Source organism: Natrix helvetica (assembly GCF_964273705.1).
Source record: "Natrix helvetica genome assembly, chromosome: 1".
NCBI lineage: Eukaryota > Metazoa > Chordata > Lepidosauria > Squamata > Natricidae > Natrix > Natrix helvetica.
The window spans coordinates 230,552,625-230,573,751 of record NC_138548.1 but is presented as its reverse complement, the minus strand read 5'-3'; the positions used below and the strand labels follow the sequence as shown (position 1 = coordinate 230,573,751).

The window sequence follows — 21,127 nt, the reverse complement described above, 5'->3', positions numbered from 1 at the left end:
GCCAAGAAAACTTCATGTTGCCAGGTTTGCCCTCAGAATGTTAGTGTACTGTATTATGGAATTTTCAAGAACCCGATTTTTTTTAAAAAATCCAGAACTCTCTGTTCAAGATTCTAGTAACAGAAAAATAGATATGCTCAAGGAAAGTTTTTTTTTCCTGAGTATCTCACAGAATCCCATTGAGTCTCAAGGAAAATTGTGGCTTAGAACACTATATTAAAATAGAGCGTGTATATTGGTGCACGCTCTACTCTAGTGAATATTTGTATTATTAATATTTTCTTTTTATTGTTATGAACCATCACAGGGCTTTAAAGACAATGTATACTTGCACTCCCAAAGGAATTATACTAATCAAGGATTTTAATGTGTCAAAAATAGATTAGATATATCAAGTTACTTTAGTAATGAAACTACTTCTATAAAGATATAGTTGTAGAATGGTTAAATAACTCTTCATAAATGTCATCATACTATACTATCATGCTATTGCTGCTTTTGCAATAAGCATACAAACAAAACTCTAATATATAATACAGATAGTAGTATTAATTACAACCATAGTTGGGACCAGAATTTCCATTGCTAAGCAAGGCAGTTGTTAATTTAGACTCTTTTTTGTCACAGTTGTTAAGCGAATCACTGCAGCAGTAATTAAGTGATTTTGCTTGTTGAAAGCTGGCTAGAAAGTCATCAATGGCAATTACATGACCCAGGGACACTGCAACTATCCTAAATATATGCCAGTTACCAAGCAAATTTTGATCAAGTAATCGCAGAGACGGTCATAAGTGCAAGATGTTTGTTAAGTACAAGAACCGGTCGTAAGTCCCTTTTTTCAGTGCTGTTGTAAGTTCAAACAGTTGCTAAATGAATGGTTGTGATTCAAAGACTACCTGTATTTTTTTTCCGAAGACAGCTTCCTCTTATTAAATTTGTTGCTTTGTTCTGTTTAGAGTAAAGACAATTAGGTACTGCTAACAAGAGTTTGCCTGAAGAGCTCAAAAAGATGAAAGGAGTACCATATTTTTCAGAGTATAAGACGCTCTGGAGTATAAGATGCACATTAGTTTTTGGGGAGGAAAACAAGGGGGAAAAAATTCTGCCTCTGCCTATTAGCATCCATCGGTATTCATCTGGCTAGCGTCCTTGCAGCAAACAGCAAACAGCCTGGTCAGCTTCAGCACGTTATCACAGCCTGATTCAGCATGAGCAGCTGATTGGCGGTTGGATTGGTCTTCTAGAATATCGCCAGTTAGCTGTTTCAGGCTGCGAGGATCGTCACAGCCCATTGGCACCTCTGCGTTTTTGGCCTCTTCACGTTGTGTTTTTGGCCGGTTTCAGGCGGTGGCGATCCCTGCAGCCTGCAATGGGTCTAAAATGGAGTGTGTGGAGGTCAAAAACAGCCAAAGGGTGGAGGCTGGCAGGTGGGCGGGGCTTCAGCAACATTTGCAGTATAAGATGCACAGACGTTTTCACCCACTTTTTTGGGAGGTGGGGAGTGCGTCTTATACTCCAAAAAATACACTAATCAGAGGAACTGCCTTGTTCTGAGGGACTGAAGGCTAAGTTGTGAGAGGCAAAAGGTCACTGCCTGTAGAGCTGTGGATTGCAGACAAGAGTTGGTCAATGCCCATCATGGCTGGTTGGGTGACTGCTTCCTGCTGAGTAGACTCTGTCTAAGAGGATTATAAGGCAGCTTGGTTCTAGGGAAAGTTCAGTGAGGAAGTGAACAAGGGCTAACAGAAGTTTGCTATGGAGTCACTAAATAAGAAACCCTACTAATCTGAAAAATGAACAAGAAAAGCTTTTTTCTGAATAGTACTCTAAATTTTAAAAAATGCTTAAAAAAAAAGTCTGAACTTATAACCTGCAATGATTAAGAGACATGTTCACCTTCCAGCCTGAAAAACAACACGGCACATATTTTCTTCAAATTGGTAGTAAGGTAGCAGGCCTTGCAGAAAAAGTCACAAGACTGACAGCAGCAGGTAGCCACAGTTGAGCTACGAAGAAAGGATAGGGATTTATCAGTTCAGAGAAAGGGAACTCCACAAAGAAAGCAGGGATAGTAAAAGCAACCACTTTGGGAGTCCAACTGGACTTGTGGTTCCTGCTGAAGAAGCAGGTAGCAGCTGTAGCCAGAGGCTATTTGCAGAGATGCATTTATTACATCCGTCCCTAGACGAGGAGGAGTTACTAATGGTCACAATGCTCTAGTCACTTCCTGTTTGGACTACTGCAACATGCGTTCCAAGAGGCTGTCCTTAAGGATCATCCAGAAACTTCATCTGGTCAGAATATGGCAGCACACACAGTTCTAGGCAACCCAAGGTTTGACCATGTTGTATAAGCTGCGCTGACTCCCATTGAATAGGATTCCCATCCTATTCAATACAAGGTGCTGTTTTTTCAAAGCCCCATATGGCACAGTGCTGGGTTATCTGCAGGACTGCCTCTTCCTGAAGACAAATACCCATCCAAACAGAGGTGGTTTGTTCCAGGTCCATCTCTTAAATACTGTCACCTGGTGAGACCTAGGAAGCAAACCTTTTCTATAACTGCACCTGTCTTGCAGAACAATCTGCCCTGTGAGATGCAGAGGATCTCTATGATTCTTGCCTTCCAGGTGGTTCTTAAGATTTGGCTTTTTCCTCGGGCACTAGCTTAGGTAGAAGGTGAGCCCAACATTTATGGTTAGGATTGTTATGATGCTTAGAGAATGGAGAATATTTTTTATATTTTGTTACCTATTTGTTATAAGCTGTCCAGAGCTGTTTTTTTTTTAATATCACGAACAGCCACACAAATCTTTAAATAAATAAATAAATCCTCCCTAAGGCAGACAGAGAAAGGAAGGAACAATTGCTGTGAGTGAGAATAACAAGCACACCCAAGACATGTAGAAAATATTCTGTACTGACGTGTGTGTGTGTGTGTGTGTGTGTGTGTGTGTGTGTGTGTGTGTAATTGTGGTCTTTGCAGATGAGATAGCTTCTGATGTTCCGGCAAAGGGAAAAAAGAGAGAGATATTGCAGAATGGAAAAGAGGATGGTGTACCTCTTGAGTGGAAGCAACATTGCCCTATTAAAAAATCAAAAAGAAGAGTCATGGTCACTTATACGAAGAATTAAAATGAACGTCTCCTGATGCGTGGAAGGACAAGCAATATTTGCAAAGAACATTATATCACCACAGACTCAGAAAAATCTCAGAAGGAAGCTCAAGACCTTATGTCAGATGTAGCCAGACAATACTTCAAACAGAAGATGTGTGTAGGCAGAGAGAGAATCAAGGACATAGCTCTTGATGGTTGTACTACAGATACTAGAAAATAATAAAACCAACTACTGTAAACTGCAAGACTCAATATATGTAGCAGGCCTAAAGTTCAACTGCTGCATCTCTTTCTCCTGCATAATGTCCTATTTGTTCCTTGGTAAAGCAATCAGTTGAGGTCTAACCCCCGTTACAGTAACAGAGCATCTTGGTCTAATACTTAGAGAATATGAGACCTTGACGGAAATATCCAAGAACTGTTACCTAGACAAAGAGGGCTGAAAAGTTCTGCAAAACTTTGCGTTCCTGGTGGCTGTCACGTCCGCTTGGCGTATTTCAGAAATTGCAGCCCTGTCTGTGAGACAGGACCTCTGCGTTTTCCACACGAACAGGGTGGTCCTCAGACTTGACCCGGCCTTCATTCCTAAGGTCAACATCAGGTTCCACAGGGCCCAAGAGCTGGTTCTGGTATATAGAATAATGGTCAATACCACACCAAGGAAGGTCACAGATATGCAACAATATAAGAAGTGTTCCATAAAAAATAGCAGCAAGTTAAAGCCAGCTTGTTCGCTACACCGAGGAAGTCCAATCTAATTTTTGATTCACTCCTGAGTCTATACATTAGCAGTTGCAACACATGTTCATAATCAGATTCTCTAATCTTACATCACATGAATATCTAGCCCCAAAATATAGTATGGTAGTTAGCCCTCAAACAGAGCTTCATTTATTTCAATTCAAAGGGCTGGGCCGAACGAAGTTTATTTAACTTAAGAAACATAATTCAAATTTCCCAACAAAGACCCCTGTCCAGACCATTAGTAATTCTCAAAAGATGACACTTTCATTGGGTTTCCAAAAGGGTCCTAGTTCTTGCTGGTGATGCCTTGTGGCGTTTAGCACACTCCCTTAATTCCATACACATCTTTTAAGACATCCTGTTACTGCAGCTCTTCACAGCAAGATTGAGAAGTGGTGTGGTTTCAGTTTAGTCATAAAGAATTACCATACGTACCGAAGAATATAATGAACAAATGGATTTTACAAAAATAGCAAGAGATGAGCCCAAAAGGCTGGCAATTGTGCGCTTGGAAACTTGTTTTCCAAACTTCTGTCATATGCTGCTGTCACTGAGATACAAGGCAAGAAAAAGGAGTTCCCAATTCCCATTAAAAGCCAAGTGCATGTTCCCCCCTCCCTCCCAAAAAAGGGATTACAAAAACTGTGTAGAACAGGGAAAACATGGACTTGATAGCAGCCTGGGAGACAATAATCAACACCTTGACCTTTATTGAGTTATGGGAAATAGTCAGATCTAGGAAGATTCTACTGTTTTTTCCCCAACCATCATTTCCATCAGCAGAAGCCTAATTTCCTCTATGAATATTGGTTTTCCACTCCTGTTGCAAAGAGAGGTTAGTCAGATGAACCAGCTATACAGAGGAAGGGGAAATCTGGATCAGTAGAAATATTTCTAGCTGAAAAATATCCCTTTTATTTGTAAATTAATAAAAGCTAACAAATAAATATCCAGCCCCAAAGAAAATGTTTTCTCAACATTTAGCAAGTGTTGATTCTCTTCATCATGAACTTGTAACTGTGGCACAGAGAACCTCAGTGAAAAGAATAGAAAGGAATTAGGAAGGAGGAGGAGAGGCATCCTATTACCACCAGCACTGCACCTGTATGTATGTAAACGGTTCTGAATCAAACTGATGTTAAAAGAGAGTTAGAATTGGACTTTGTATAAATTTGAAGATTAATACCTACTTTAATTAGAGTTCTGAATTGTTTTTCTATGTTTGAAGGTTAAGTCACCAGGGTTTTTCCAACTCTTTTTACATGGAACAATAGGAGGACTGGCAATAGCACTTAGACTTATATATCACTTTTACAGTGCTTTACAGCCCTCTCTAAAAGGTTTAAAGAGTCAGCATATTGCCCGCAACAATCTGGGTCCTCATTGTACCGACCTCGGAAGGATGGAAGGCTGAGTCAACCTTGAGCCGGTCAGGATCGAACTGCTGGCAGTCGGCAGAATTAGCCTGCAATACCGCATTGTAACTACTGCGCCACCAAGGGCTCGTACTGCATGACCACGAATCACCCTACGTGACCCCAAATGTAGATAAGTTTTTCCTCTGCCTCCCATCACTTAGACAGAGAGTCCTCAATTTATGACCATAATTAAACCCAACATTTCTATTGCTGAGTAACACAGTTGTTATGTGAGTTTTGCCAGGAGCGCGGAGGCTGAAATGGTTCGGATGCTGGGTTGGAGGTTAGCAAGCCTGCATTTGAGACCTAAGTGCTAATATGTGGAGGGATGAGCTCCCATCAGTTGCTCCAGCTCCTTGACGGAGACATGAAAGTAGCCCCCATGGGCCTCTCCCAGTTGATGTCACCAGCTAATCCTTTCAACAGGGAAGCACCTTAAACCGTGCCTCTGACACAAAGGGAGGGGGGAGTTTTGCCCCAATTTTACAATTTTTCTTGCCATAGTAGTTAAGTGAATTCCCATTGACTTTGCTCGTCAGACGGTTGCAAAAGGTGATCACATGACCCCAGGGCACTGCACTGCAACCGTCATAAATATGAACCAGTTGCCAAGCATCTGAATTTTGATCACACAACCATGGGGATGCTGCAATGGTTGTAAGTGTAAAAAATGGTTCATAAGTCATGTTTTTCAATGCTATTGTAACTTCAAATGGTAACTAAGCCAACTGTTGTAAGTTGAGGACTACCTGTATTCTGAAAAATCTCAAGCATCAGGTTTTAGTTAATTAACTATTTCTAATTCTGTGTTTAAAAACTCAGTAGTAGCAACACAAGCTTTTCTCAACACATTTTATCATTTCCAAAGACTGAATCATTACTAAATAGGTATTTAGCTAACCACATGGATACTGCACTAACATGGTTAATGGCCATTTAGTGGTAGTAATCTTCATCAAAAGCTCTCTTCCATAGATGTTCAGCTCTATTAGTTAACTAATTAAAAATTGCATGCATATTTATTATATACCTCAAATGCACTATATGCTGTTGCATCCCATTCCTATGATACGCTCATTTGTCAGAATAACCTCAGTGTTGTTTAAAATTCAAGCATTTAATATTAAAAAGAAACCTTTCCATTTAGCACTTATGCTTATTTCAAAGAGAGCTCTCAGTATCTCCCTTAGGTCTGCCTTGTAGGTTCACACACTAAAAGGGTATTCTCTGAAGAAAAATACACAGAAATTCTTCAAACCACTTGCACAAGGTACGTTTATTCCTAAAGGATTAAGCACCGATGTTAAGAATGTCTCGGTCTTCTGTAAGAAGCGAAAAACTTATGGGGAATAAAGTCAATAATAATGATTTAAAAATGATTTATGGACCACTGCCAAAGTAATGTGAGCCTTATTTTAACATTCATGCAGGTATTTCCATATCAAACACACACTTCATCTTTTCTTGCCAGTTCCCTATCAACTTGTGGTTGACTATACTGCAGAGCAAGACACAAATCCCAAGAAAAGGAGATTTTTTTTAAAAGGAGGGTAGTTCACCTTCCCAGTTCCCTGTGCCATGTTTATCTTCCCGGGAAACACACACCAGTCAAATTCTATCTCATGAAAATAGGGCCAACCCAAAACATGTTTCTTTCTGGAGGCCAAGGAACATTGCAAACACTTGGAAAAGGAAAGAGTCCTCTTCACAAAAGTATCATGCCTTAGGGCAAGGATCGGCAAATTTAAACACTCAAAGAGCCATTTGGACCCATTTCCTACTGAAAAGAAAACACCGGGAGCCACAAAGATCCTAACCAGAAGCCCCCTGTTCAATTCTGGAGCAGACCTGAAGTTCAGTTCCTCCACCCCAGAGTCCCCTCCTAGCGCAGCGTACTTTTTCCTCTACCTGTCATAACCGAAAGCCCTCTCAATTGTGGACACCACTGGAAAACCCTCCCCTTTCCATAGAGTCTTCTCCTGGTGCACTGTGCTTCCCCCCCCCCCCAGGAAGCTCCTCTCAAAATTGTGGTGCCGACTGGGAGGAAAGAGCCACATGCAGCTCCGGAGCCGCAGTTTGCTGAGCCCTGCCTTAGGGTATATAATAAAGGGAATTCAGCAAGAAGTCATTGCATTACGTCTACATAATAACTCATCTGGCCAATTATTGGATTATTTCTGTGAGAATTCCAAGGCAATTATGTATAGGACAGGCATGGGAAAAATACAGGTTAGCAATCCTTGGGAGGGAGGGGGGATGTTTTGTAGAATTTTCTTATGTAGAAAGCAGAAAAGACAGTTCTCTAAGGCAGGCAGGTCAACGGCTAAAAGGATTTTGAAAACTGGAAGGGACTAGTTTACACACACTAGGTCTAGGCATCATGACAGGCATAGATCATGTGATGACATCTAAGGTTTGAAGCTTTCAGGGACTGGAAAAATGGGCAAAATACTAAGTAAACAATTCTGAGTATTCCCTGATTCTTGGAAAAAACTGGACACTGCGGAGTGGTTAACCATTTTGTTTTCTTTTGTTCAGGACTCCGGGCACTTAAAGCGATGTGGCAGTAAGTGTGTAAAATACGCTCTACCTCTTCATTTATCCATTTTGGTTCTTATTAAGTACTTTCCCAATAACTGTCCCAACACATTTTGATGGGGGAAGATGGGGAGTCTTGGTTGACCATGGTCAGGATGGTAGGGAATTTCTGCGCAGAGTTTTGTTGGCAACAAGCATCTTGTCAGATTTCTTTATCACTGTGATTGTAAGCAGCAGAAAAAGAAAACAGCATTACGTGGAATTCTCAAGGTTCTGCAAAAGCTCTCGCATTTTGACATATCATAGGCAGCATCAATATTCCCAAGCAGGCCTTCCTGTTCCAGGATATTTTATTCCCTCTCATTTCTGAGGTTTATTGTCATTAGAAGATAGCATTCCATGGTCACCTAACAGACTCAAGCCCTCACTTTGTTATTTTCTGGGAAATTGGTGCCCTTTCTCTCTCCTCCTCCTCTTTGGTTTCTGTAAACCTTGGCTCTTTCCTGGATTTGCGGATAGCTCCCTCTTTCTTTTTTTTCATAACTTTGTTTTGGCTACAGAATAATCATAATAATAGGGCTGCTACTGACAGACTGGCATAGATAAAACACACAAAAACCCTCATTCTTTGCAAGAGTCCAGATCCTAGTAAGATTTCAGACACTCGGATTTGCAGCTGGTACCCAGGGCCGGATTTAGATGAAAAGAGGCCCTAGGCTATTCCACTTATGGGGCCCTTTCACCTCCCATTTTTAAGTTTGTAAATTACATGAGAGATAATAAAATACATCATTACTGTGATATATATCAATATATTAAATGAAACATGTTGCAATCGGTACTAACCTTTATAAAAAATGTGGCACGGATAATAAATAAAAATAAAAGGCCCCTCTTGATCTTGAGGCCCTAGGCTGAAGCCTAGTTAGCCTATAGGGAAATCCGGCCCTGCTGGTACCTATTGTATACCTTTCTCTCTGGGTCTTTGACATGGCTTCATCCTCCATTATCCTCTGTCCCAAACAGCGTACAAAAATTAAAACTGAAATATTTATTGAATAACAATTACAATAAAAATGTTTATAGACCAATCCCATGTATATTGTGTAGATTACTAAGGATCAAGTTCCACTGAGTTCAAGGCATTTAATTCCAGATAAGTGGGCAGAATGACCATTGGCTTACCTGAAGGGTCCTTTTCTGTACACCGCGGGAGAGTCCAAGCAATGGGTTAATTCAGTCTGCTTGCCCTTAGGACTGAGGAACTATTTTTCCTTAAGCCACACCTCCTCCTGGTGTGCTCAATCCCCCAGAATTCTTTGAAGGAGTCAGTTCGTGCGGACGGAGCGAAGCGTCCAAGATGATGTACTGTTGACACGAGGAACCCGAATCCCGGCCTTGAGAGCCAGGGTGGGTTGGACTCTCCCGCGGTGTACAGAAAAGGACCCTTCAGGTAAGCCAATGGTCATTTTCCTGTACACCGCTTGGAGAGTCCAAGCAATGGGACATACCAAAGTTATTGTCCATCTGGGTGGGCAGAAGAAGACTCCCGGGATTCGGTCTCTGACACAACCGCCTGGAGCACACGCCTGCCGAAAGACGCCTCAGCCGAGGCGAAAATGTCCAGTTTATAGTGTCGCACAAATGGAGAAGGAGAGGACCACGTAGCGGCCCTGCAGATGTCCAGGATCGAGGCCTGGGTGGCCCAGGCCGCTGAAGTGGCAGCACTTCGTGTGGAGTGTGCAGTGATGCCGCGCGGAACGGCCTTGGATTGACTTTCATAGGCAGTCGCAATGCAAGCGCGAAGCCACCTGCCAATTGTGGAGGAAGTGACCTTCTTCCCTAGGGAACCGGGCTGGAAGGAGAGGAAAAGAGCCTCTGATTTCCTGAATTCCGCAGTACGAGCGATGTAGACCTTCAGGGCCCTCCTGACATCAAGATTGTGCCAGGATCGCTCTCTGGGATGCGACGGATGAGGACAAAAATTTGGCAACACAATGTCTTGCGCTCTATGGAACCATGAGTTTACTTTGGGGGTAAAGGTCGGGTCCAGCCTCAAAATGACCCTGTCAGGGTGGATGACGCACAGATCCTGGCGAACAGAGAGAGCCGCCAGCTCCGAAATCCGGCGAGCTGATGTGATGGCAATCAAGAAGGCCGTCTTCAGCGTCAGGAATCGAAGAGAAGTAGTGCGTAAAGGCTCGAATGGAGGGCCAGAGAGGGCCCGCAGGACCACGGACAGCTGCCAAGTAGGATAGCGATGAACGGTGGGAGGGCGAAGGTTAGAAGCGCCCTTGAGGAAAAGACGCACCTTCGGGATTTTGCTGAGAGGCAAAAGATGGTCGCCCGACCAGACAGTAGACAAAGCCGCCACTTGGCGTCGAAGGGTGTTCGGGGCCAGGCCCTTGTTGAGTCCCGCTTGAAGGAAGTCAAGCACTCTGGGAACAGGCGCGGTCGTCGGCTCGATGAGCAGCTCCTCACACCACTTGGCGAAGGCGGCCCAGGACGCATCATAAATCCTAGTGGTTGAAGGGCGTCTAGCCGCCTGAATGGTGTTCACTACCTCCTCCGACAGGCCTTGGTCTTTTAGTTGGTCCCCCTCAAGTGCCAGACGGCCAACTGGAGCCACTGGGGCTCTGGGTGAATCACGGCCCCCTGGCTGAGGGAGATCTGGTCCGGAGGAATGCGCCACGGAGGAGACACCGACAGGTGGACAAGGTCGGCAAACCACGACCTGCGGGGCCAATGCGGGGCCACGAGAAGGACCTCTGCTCCCTCTGCGATGACTTTGGAGATGAATTGAGGAAGGAGAGGCAGGGGAGGGAAGGCATACAGTAGCTCGCGGGGCCACTTGCAACGCAGTGCGTCTGTCCCCTCCGCCCCCGGGGTGAAGAACCGGGAGTAGAAGCGGTCGAGCTGCTTGTTGTCCCTTGACGCAAACAGGTCTACGGCCGGAGTCCCGAATCTGTCGGACATCTGGTGGAACAGGCGAGGGTCCAGTTTCCACTCCGCAGGATCTATGGTCGTCCTGCTCAGCCAGTCGGCCTGTGTGTTGTCCACTCCGGAGATATGGTCGGAGCGAAGGGATTCCAGATGGCGCTCCGCCCAGTGTCCCAGGGACTCCGCCTCTCTCATCAGTGCTCTGGATCTGGTGCCGCCCTGACGGTTGATGTGGGCCTTGGTGGCCACATTGTCCGTCATCAGAAGCACATGTTGACGATGGATGGGCCGGCTGAAATGTCGCAGGGCCAGGCGAGCAGCTCTCAGTTCCAGCAGGTTGATGCTGTAGCTGGATTCCACTTGGGACCACTTGCCTTGAACAACCAGGGACCCCATGTGGGCTCCCCAGCCGGAGAGGCTGGCGTCTGTGGTGATGATCAACCTCTCGGGTTCCTTGAACAGGTGGCCCTTGAGGATGGCCGGAGACACCCACCAGCGGAGAGACCTCTTCACGTCCGGGGGAACTCGAATCGGCCTGGTAGAGTTGCTCCTGGATGCCCTCTGGTGCGGCAGCAGCAGCCACTGAAGAGACCTGGAATGCAGGCGGGCCCACGGCACGATGGAAATGCAGGAGATCATTTTTCCCAGCAGCTGCGACAGAAGGACCACTGGAGCCTGCCTCAAGCTCAACACCTTGTGGGTCATGGACCTTAGACCGGTCAACCTGTCTCGGGAAAGGAAAACCCTGCACAAGTTGGTATCTATCACCGCCCCCAGGTGTACAAGTCTGTTGGTTGGAGTGAGATGGCTCTTCTCTATGTTTAGAGTGAAGCCGTGATTTCTGAGGGATCTCATAGTGGTTTGGAGATCCCGAAGGGCCTGCTGCCTGGACGACGACTGGATCAGGATGTCGTCCAGGTAGCACTGGAGCCTTATGGGCCTGCGTCTTAGCTGAGCCGCCACTACCGCCAGCACTTTGGTAAACGTCCGAGGAGCGGACGAGAGGCCGAATGGAAGAGCTTTGTACTGGAAGTGGCGACCCGCATAATAGAAGCGCAGGAACTTCCTGTGCTGAGGACGGATGGGGATGTGGAGGTATGCCTCTTTGAGATCTATAGATGTGAGAAGATCTCCCTGTCGAATCCCCGCCAGAATGGACTGCAGAGACTGCATCTTGAACCTCCGGTAGGCGATATGCCTGTTGAGGTTCTTGAGGTCCAAGATGGCTCTCCACCCCCCCGAGTTCTTTGGTACCAGGAAGAGGATGGAGTAAAACCCCTTCCCCTCTTCGCCTTGGGGAACTGGTTCCACGGCCCTGATGTCCAGGAGATGACGGACTTCCTGGTCCATACGCTGCCTCTTTTGGGGGCAGGACGGGACAGGGCACCGGATGAAGGTCCGAGGGGGAAGGGACAGGAATTCCAGGGAGAGGCCTTCCCTGACTGTCTGCAGAACCCAAGCATCCTCGGTGTTCTGGGCCCAATGGGAGGCGAACAGCTGGAGGCGACCCCCGATGGGCGCCAAGCCCTGGCAGTCACTTTGACTTACGGAACGGCCTGTTGGAGGCCCCACCGCGGTTATACTTGCGGAAGCCGAACTGCTGCCTGCCTCTGTCCCGAAAGGGCGCTCTGTCTTGGGACCTGTCGCCCTGCTGGCCGAAGGACCTATTAGAGGGAGAGAAGGAAGAGGCAGAGGTGGAAGGCTCGGAGGCACGAAAGGACTGCCTCCTAGAGTAGGGAGCGGCCTTACGTTCCTGCTTTTTATTTAGAGAAGGTAGGATCTTCCTCTTGTCCTTGGACTCAATGAGGAGAGGATCCAGGGACTCGCCAAATAATTTGGACCCCTTAAAGGGGGCGGAAGCCAGTTTCCATTTGTTTTTCTGGTCCGCTTGCCAATGTCGGAGCCAGATCAGTCGACGGGAAGTTATGTTAGAACCGAGGGCCCTGGAGGCAAATTTGGTGGCATTGAGGGACGCGTCAGCGGCATACTGGGAGGCCGCGATTATTTTTGACACGTCCTGGTGGAGACGGATGTCTCCCGCCGGGAGCTTGTTTAGGAGCTCGCGCAGCCAGATCACAGAGGCCCTATTAAAAAAGGAAGCGGAAGAAGAGGCCCTGATGGCCCAGGCGGCCGCCAGATGGGTCTTGTGGCACGCCTTTTCCGCCTTCTTGTCCTCCGCCTTAAGGCCTTCCAGGAGGTCGGCCGGTAGCGAGGAGTTGGAAGTGAGCGCAGCGATGGGCGGGTCGACAGTGGGAAGGGCCAGAAGGTCCTCCAACACTGGCTCCATAGTATAAAGCTTCCTATCTACCCCACTGGGAGAGGATTGCGTGGCTGGCTGAGCCCACTGGCGCTGGATTAAGTCGAGGAACAGCCCCGGGACCGGAACCAGCTCTTGCTGGGGCGCTGGCACATCAAACATGACCGCATTGGGATTAGCCGGAGGGGCATCATCCGCCGGCGCGGTCGGCTTGGGCTTGATCCCCACCCTGGTGGCAGCCTTGACCTTGTGAAGGACCGATTTAAAAAGGCTGGGCTTGAAGAGACCCGCAAAGGCGGGCGCTTCGGGGGGAAGGTCCTCGTCGTCCGAGAGGCCTAGCACCTCCGGGTCAGGGTCCTCAATGGCAGAGGCCTCGCTGACCACCGAGGATTCCAGGGAAGGATGGCGAGCACGCTTGCTTGGGGGCGGAGCTGCCTGATCGGGCTTGGGACCCCTAGGGGCCGCTGCGGTAGGGCTTTTAAATTTCATGGCCTCCGTGATGCCCTTGGCAATGGCGCGGGCCATTAGCTCCTGCATGCGGGGCGATAACTCCTCAGAGTCAGAATCGGGATCCAAGCCCTCTTCTAGGGGGGGTGAAGCCTCACCCTGCATATCGTCTATGCTAGCATCCCCAGGGGGAGGAACCTGTTCACAGGCCCAAGAAGGGACCGGGGAAGCCGGCTCTGCAAATGACCTATTAGGGGATAGGTCCTGGGATTCCACCTCCTCGGCGAGGACCGACTGGAGATCTTCCCGGGAGGGAGGGGCTCCTGAAAGGGACTGCACCCTGTCTGCCTGGCGTCTGGCCTTCTCGAATTGCTTGTCAAGGGCCCGCTGGCGCCTTTCAGCATCCTTGGCCTCAGCTACCGAAGGGGTTCTGGAACGCTGTTTCCCAGAGCTACCCCCACCACTCTTGCCCGCACCCCCACTCCCCGAAGAGGAGGAACCCTTGCTAGGGGCCTGCGAGAGGCTCGGCCTAGCGTCTTGGGAATCGGGAGGACTGGGCAGGTCCATAGTCAATGACCACACAAGATGGAGCAAGGCTATGATAAGGCAGAAGGATAGATATAGACTGGGTGCTGTAATGGGAAACAAAACGAAATGATCGTTAAAATTGCCATATATACAATTAATCGAATCAATACTATGAAATCATCCCATGTTTCACACCAGTCGGAGGCCCAGGGGTAGGATTGGGGCCTGCACCGAGGTGCAAGGCTCCGCAGGAGAAGCAGGGAGGAGAATGACTATAGAAAAAATCTTTAGGCCTGCGCTTACTTAAGGCCTCCTCCCTGAGCCGGTATGATGACCGTTGGAATGGCACAGGAACCAGCGCCGCTCGCAAAAATAGACAAAGGGCGAAGGTGGCGATCCTAGCCCGAGAAACCCTTGCTAGGCCCTGCCACCTCCAGCGGCCTCCTGACAACGAGGCTGATGCAAAATGGCGGCCATGGCTGGGCGCGCTATTTTCGCGCCTAAAAATGGCCGCCGCAACAGCGTGGGGCTAAGGGAGAGCGAGGGGCGAACGCGCCTCGCAATGGCGACGATCGCCCACTCCTCCCTGCGGCAGAGGTCCTCTAGCAGGCCGGGGAGCGAAAAAAACTTCGACGAAAATAACAAACGAGGGGCCTGGGGACTTAGGAACCTCGCCGCTGCAGCCGCGCCGTTTTAAACGACAAGCGGCAGGCCTCCGAAGCCGTCCCAAGAGGATCGGCTGAGGGGCACCCCCCACCACCTTCCAGCTTACCTCCTGGCCTTCAAGTGCAGATTGTACTGAAGAAAGTCGCAGAATTTAAGAGAGAAACGTCTCACGAGGTTGGAGGAATAGTAGAGAAAAACTTTAAACGCAATTTGAGAGTCCAAGCCAAAAAAAAAGGATCAATTTAGCTCAGAGCTCTAACTAAATACGTCCAAACGGGCTGACTGAGGAAGAATTCTGGGGGATTGAGCACACCAGGAGGAGGTGTGGCTTAAGGAAAAATAGTTCCTCAGTCCTAAGGGCAAGCAGACTGAATTAACCCATTGCTTGGACTCTCCAAGCGGTGTACAGGAAAAATGTACATGCAAAGTAGCCTAAGTAGCTGACTCAAATAATCAAGCACTAGAATAGCTCCAGCAGAACTACTTTCCAAAAATGCAAATGGCAACTGCAATTTTAAAGGAGGCATTTCTTCTTTCCCCTCAAAATTATCATAATGTTAAAATGTCTGTTATGACATTAATAGATTATCCGAAAATAAAAGTGGGCCTTTTCCTTCATAATTGTTCTAGCGCTGCAATATGAAAATGAATGGGAATTAAATCAACTAAAATCTGTGAATAATTGGGTGGCATCACTATCATCAGCTTGCTGCATAACAAATATATTAGGAACATCAGGATAATAATAGAGATCAGGATAAATTATATTTATATACTAGTATTTTCAAAATGATTATAAGTTGCAAGCTGCTCAGTTTCAGAGAGCTGAGCTCAAATTAGGTGGCACATAGACCATATAATGGCATGTGGAAAAAGGCCACTGCTACGATACTACCTCAGTATCATACTGCATAACAAATTCACTAAATAAACAAACAATAAAGGTAATAAATTAGGACATTTTTTTACCAGTGCTGACTTTATGTTCTTTTGTCCACCACTCTTCTATTCTTTTGGGTGTAATCTGCTTATTGGCAGTTGAGAACACGGGAGCATATACCGTAATTTCATTTGGCAGGCTAAAATTGCCCATCCAAGTGACTACGTTAAAAATGCTTTTGTCCAAAGTAGAAAGCTCCTTCCTACTGCCTCAATTCAGCCTCCACAGAGGACTTGGAAGGTCCTACTGTCATACAATCAATTATCAACTTTGCTGAAATAGGATTAAAATATTTTCCCTCATTCTTCCATGAAAAACAAAAAACGGAAAATTTTACACCCAAATCTAAACATATTCACAAAAATCACTCCCATTTCATCCTCTTCCTAAGAGCAGAATTGAGTTTGAAAAAATAAATTCTTTATGCCACTTACAGGTAGTCCTTGACTTATGAGAGTTTGTTTAGTGACCCTTTGAAGTTACAAAAGCATTGAAAAAAGTGACTTATGATCATTTTTCACATTTACAACTATTACAGCATCTCCATGATCACAAGATCAATATTCAGATGCTTGGCAACTGACTCATATTTATGACAGTTGCTAGAAAAAAAGCAACATCAAGTCTCTCAGAAATATGTGATTATAAGAAGTTTCTCCCTAACTGTTCTAACTGGTTGGAGCTGAACCTGAATGGGGCAGATGGCTTGTCTAAATCTTTGACTATGATAAAATTAATCATACTCAAGAGGAAAAATAGCCATATATAAGAGAGATTCAATCATCTGGATTATTTCATATTTCCATATATCCATTATTCATAGCATTTATTTCCTGGTTTGCAAAATCTTGGTTAGTTATTCCATTTTATTTTAAAGCAACTCACTTTTTCTGAATTTTTCTGTTTTGCTCATCCTAAAAGATGGTCTGGAATTCTTGAGCCACATTTCATCTATTTTTATAAAGGATGCTCTGGAAAATGGCCTTAATTTCCCCCTCAGACATCACTCTTAACCCTTAATAGTCATGTGTCCAGATTTGCAATAATGGGTAGTAGCATAGAACATCTTTAAACAGTCAAAACATATTTAGTGTGTTCTACCACACAGAAATAGAAGTGAAATGACCATTTGGTCATTCCATTTTTAAAGCCCTTTGATCCCAAAATTTAAATGAAAGTAGTAAAGGGCAAAAATAGAAACATTATTTTACTGAAAGATTTATTACAATGAACCATAGTTACCCATAATATACACAACCAAGGCCACTAAAATTTAGAGCAACACACATAATTTAAAGTAATCTTACAACTACATCGGTATAGCCTCAAAGAAAAACTGGAAGATACAACTTCTTACTACAGTCACTAGATACCCAGTCTGAGCAAAGTTCTCAAAAAGGATGCTTGGTGGAACTTGAGACTATAAAATAATATTTGGAAAGTGACAGTTGCTAAAACATGTAGAACCCCATCATTTATTAAAAAAACCAAACCTTGAAATATTAGAGATGCACTGTTTTTATTTCCACTGCAGCCACTTGCAGGAAACATTAAATAAAATACACTACCGTTTATCATGATTACAGATTTTTAACCTGTATGTGATGCAATACAACATCTTGGATTCAGAACTATAAATTAGGTAGTTTGTCCATAGAAGAAATCTTTATTTTATCTTAGACTGAGTCACTCTCTTAGCCATAAAAATTGCAAAACCACCACCATCAACCTTATAGATCCGTTAAACACAGCGGACTTTAGTTCTTACTAAAATTGTATAAAGTTAGGCTATTAGACCTGAAAAGAGAAAATCCCCCAAAATGATGCATTAAAAAAATAGTCAGCAACAAGAAACTATTCATTTCATAACAAAACTCGATTAATCCATCCATATTAAATCACATTAAACACTAAAACCTTGAGGTCAGCAAGTTGCAGTTTCCATGAAGACAAAGAAACTATCACTGATCAGAAACTAACATGGCATATCATTAGCATTAGGGAGCAAAGAAAGCTTGAAAACTAATTACTACCAGTAGTTTGGATGAAAAAAAATCTCTACCTTCAAACAATCTTAAAACGATCCTAAGATTCATTTGCCTGATAGAACGTTTATTAAAATTTTATGGAGTCTAGAGAATGAAGTCTGTTTTATAGGATTATTCAACTAGAAAAGAGCAGTTTAGCCACACCAAATGTTTTTTTGAAAGTAGATACTGTCTCACTCATAACAGAGCCTCTGATTTGATCTAGCTAGATTTCAATCTTAACACATTTTCCATAACTTCTATAAATGTTTTGTAATGTGCAAAATCTCACTCAAAACCTAAGAGTGATCAAATGTTTAATCAAGACAATCATAGTAGTGACTTCTCCAACATAGCTGAAGTACTAATCAGAAAGTCCTACATGAACTTGTCACTTAAGTATACTGTGACAAAAGCTGGCTGGGCATCCGTTGACTGCCTCAAAGCAAACCTTTATTAATTAGAGATGACAAAGCAGCCAAACCTGAGAGATATGCTAATTGGAATTTGATACTGGATGCTATAGGGTTGATTTCTACTCACATAAACCATTGGTTCCAGGACAAGGTAGCCTCTACACTTTGACCTTTAATTAGTTTGAATAATAATCACCTCCCAAAACTAAGTCCCAATGAAGTAGCAAAGAAGTTCTCAAATTAAACAGAGTACAAAATAGTGAAAATTAACTTTCTGCACATTGCTCAACAGGTTTATTTATTCTTAAACTGCCTTTTCAGAGATATTGACATTTGCTATTTATTTTCATCTCTCTCAAACACACACATGCATACACAGAGAAGAAAAATGTATTCTCATGTTTTAAAGTTGAAATACCTTATTTTTTATAACAAACTTTAAGATAGCAAGAAGTGGAACAGGCAAAAGATTGGAGTTTAGAACTACCTGCTAGCCAAGTTTATTGGCAAGACGCAGTTTTCCTCCACTAAAACACACTACTAAAACACACAGGCAATCAGGCTACATAAGTGAGCTTTAGACCATATTAGATTTAATATCAGCTAAATTTATCCCTCCCTCCCCATGTCGACAATAAGAGTTTTCTTTTTATCCCCAGAAAGAAACAACACCGCGCATTAATGCAACAGAAGCACCATTCCAAAATACCTTTCCTTCCAGGCAAAGATGCACCTGAAGATAAAATACTACATGGTAGCTAATTAATTGCAACAACAACAACAAAGCAACAGTTTGGAAGCATATTTCTGGTCCAAGAGAGAGATCGCTACCGGTGTGAAATTAAACCGCCTACGATGTGTAGCTTCGATACAAGGCAAATACTCCGAAGTATCGATCCCTAACCGGACTCGCGACTGCTTTTAAAACAGTTCGGGCCAAGAGCTGATCGGAATGACCAGCGCTTCTTTCTTTGCCTTTCCCAAATCCGTTGAACCAAGCTCAGCCCCCCCCCCACCCCGACTTCAAGAACGGCAACTTCGCCAGCTGCCTCTTCCTCCTCCACCACCACCACCACCACCCACGATCAGCTGCACTCCCCAACTGCCCCCCAGACACCTACACAATCCCTCTTTGTTCCCAGCAAATCCTTTGCTTCTTCTCCCCCCCCCCTCTTCCCAAGGCGCAGCCCAAGTTTTCTCCGAGCCTTTTCTCCCCACTGGCAAAGCAGTTCCTTAGTTACCACCTCTTACAATAGTGACTCCGAATAAGGCAAGCCACACTTTGCCTCGGTCGGCTCCCATCATCGCCTCGCAGTCCCTTCTTCCCAAGCGTACCCGGAGATCAGACCCAACTGTTCCCCCCCCCCCATCGCCCCTTCAACCCCACTTTCAGACTCCCCACTTTTCCGGCTGTTTCGCTTGCTCGTTGTCTCCGGCTCCCCCCCCCCCTCCGCCCGCCCCGTACACGGTGCCTCTTCCTCCTCACCTTAAATTGCGGGGCTCCAAGTCCGGTAGCTTCTCGTTAAGGGGGATGGCCCCCCCGGCCCAACCGCTGGGAGGGGGGGTAGGGGGGGCTCAATGGCTCCGCAACGGCGGCTCCATCAGCAGCGCCTTCACCTGAGGAGGGACCGAGCCCCCCCTCCCCTCCTCGAGCCACTTCCGGTCCCTCTGCTAGGAGACAGGCACGGGGAGAAGAGCGTCGAGAAGCTCGAGTGGTCAGAGAGAGAGAGAGAGAAAAGCGCCCAGGGTATTCGTTCCGTCAAGAAGAGGGGCGGGGGGGGGGGGAGCCGAGCACGGAGCGCATCGAACGCGCTCCGAGGGACTCGTTCCGTTGTAAGGCGAGTGGGTAGAAAGCCGAGCCGATCGATGGGAGAGATGAGAAAGAAGCGTAGTAGCCGGGAAGGGGGTGAGAAAAGAGCCTCGATCCGGAGATTCCTGAATTGCAAGGACAAACCCAAAGGCCTAGCGTATCGATTAGCGGGTTAAAAGAGGCAAGCCGAGCGTTTGAAACGGTGAGAGAGGGAAGGCGGCGCAGCCGAACTTCGAGAGCATCGAGAGGGGGCGCTAGTAATAGCAAAAGAAAGCGGCGGGGCGTGTCTGGGAGCCGAATACGGCGTGTGTGAGCTTCATTAATAGCGGCGGTTGCGATCAAGTGTCCCCGGCTTGGCTCCTTAATAAAGAGAGTTGAGGGTTGTCAATCCATCCCGTAACAGTAGGAATTAAGTGGGCCAGTATTGGTTAATTTGAGATTCCTCAGGCTTTTCTATATGTCCCAACGCCTAAACAAAAATAGGAGCTGGGAGTTACAGTATTGGGAATGTATGCCGCCTTGAGTTAACCAATACTGGCGCACGCTGGTGTTCAGTATAATATTGAAACCGATTTATTGTTGTGTTGCGATTCGATGGCCGATTCCTCAAGCGCAAATTCCGGCGTAAAATCGGACGCGTGGGTTTCCCCTGAAAAAGAGAAAATGTTGTAATATTCAGTATCTGAATATTTATTTAGTTTGTCACTCATGTATCTGAATATGCCTGAAGACTTAGGTTCTTGTGTTACTGTTTCCTATTTTTAAAGTTGTATGCAAGCCGGAGTCTTGTAGAGTCTTGCCACCTTCTGTGGTTTGCATGCATGTGTAAATTAATAAATAATTAAATGCCGCTTTTTTCTTTTGCGACAACGCACACAGTTTGTGTTTCTTGGCTACTGTTTTGCTAATACGATAGCGTGTGAATTTACACTTGCTGAGCCCCACAAGTTACACATCCCGTGTAAGCGACCAGCCCAAATTCATTGGAAGTAGAAACCAACAGGAATCGTATGAGAAGGTCAATTCCAAGAAATGGGAAAGAAAGACGTGATGTTTCGGGCCACCCAGCTGTAACTTCAAGTAAGCCGATCCCGGAAGAGATTTTCTAGTGTTTTGGAGCCACCTGATCGTCTTGCTTTTGCTGCCCGAGACACAATGTTTCCTCACCACGAAATTGTTCCAAATTAAATAAACTCATTTACTTTTTGGAATCCGATAATTTCTGCCCGACCCGTATAATTGGAGAGAGTTGGCAGGCTCCGTACCCATCGATCAAAG

At 45.6% G+C, this 21,127-nt stretch overlaps 1 protein-coding gene across 6 annotated transcripts in view; it reads right to left on the bottom strand.

Annotated features, from left to right (window-relative positions):
* Positions 1-19,701, bottom strand: part of IKZF4 (IKAROS family zinc finger 4) — an 86,679-nt gene extending 66,978 nt beyond the window's left edge. For 3 of the 6 annotated variants that reach the window (XM_081933634.1, XM_081933636.1, XM_081933635.1), the window contains exon 1: positions 19,526-19,700. Coding sequence is in view for 2 of the 6 variants with exons in the window: in XM_081933631.1 (XP_081789757.1) it covers positions 19,291-19,344 (54 nt within the window). In the remaining 4 variants the exon portion in view is untranslated. Of the gene's footprint in view, positions 1-18,166; positions 18,204-19,290; positions 19,360-19,525 lie in introns of those variants that run through there. The other 3 variants (XM_081933633.1, XM_081933631.1, XM_081933632.1) reach the window with 3 other exon arrangements.
* Between the last annotated feature and the right edge of the window lie 1,426 nt (positions 19,702-21,127).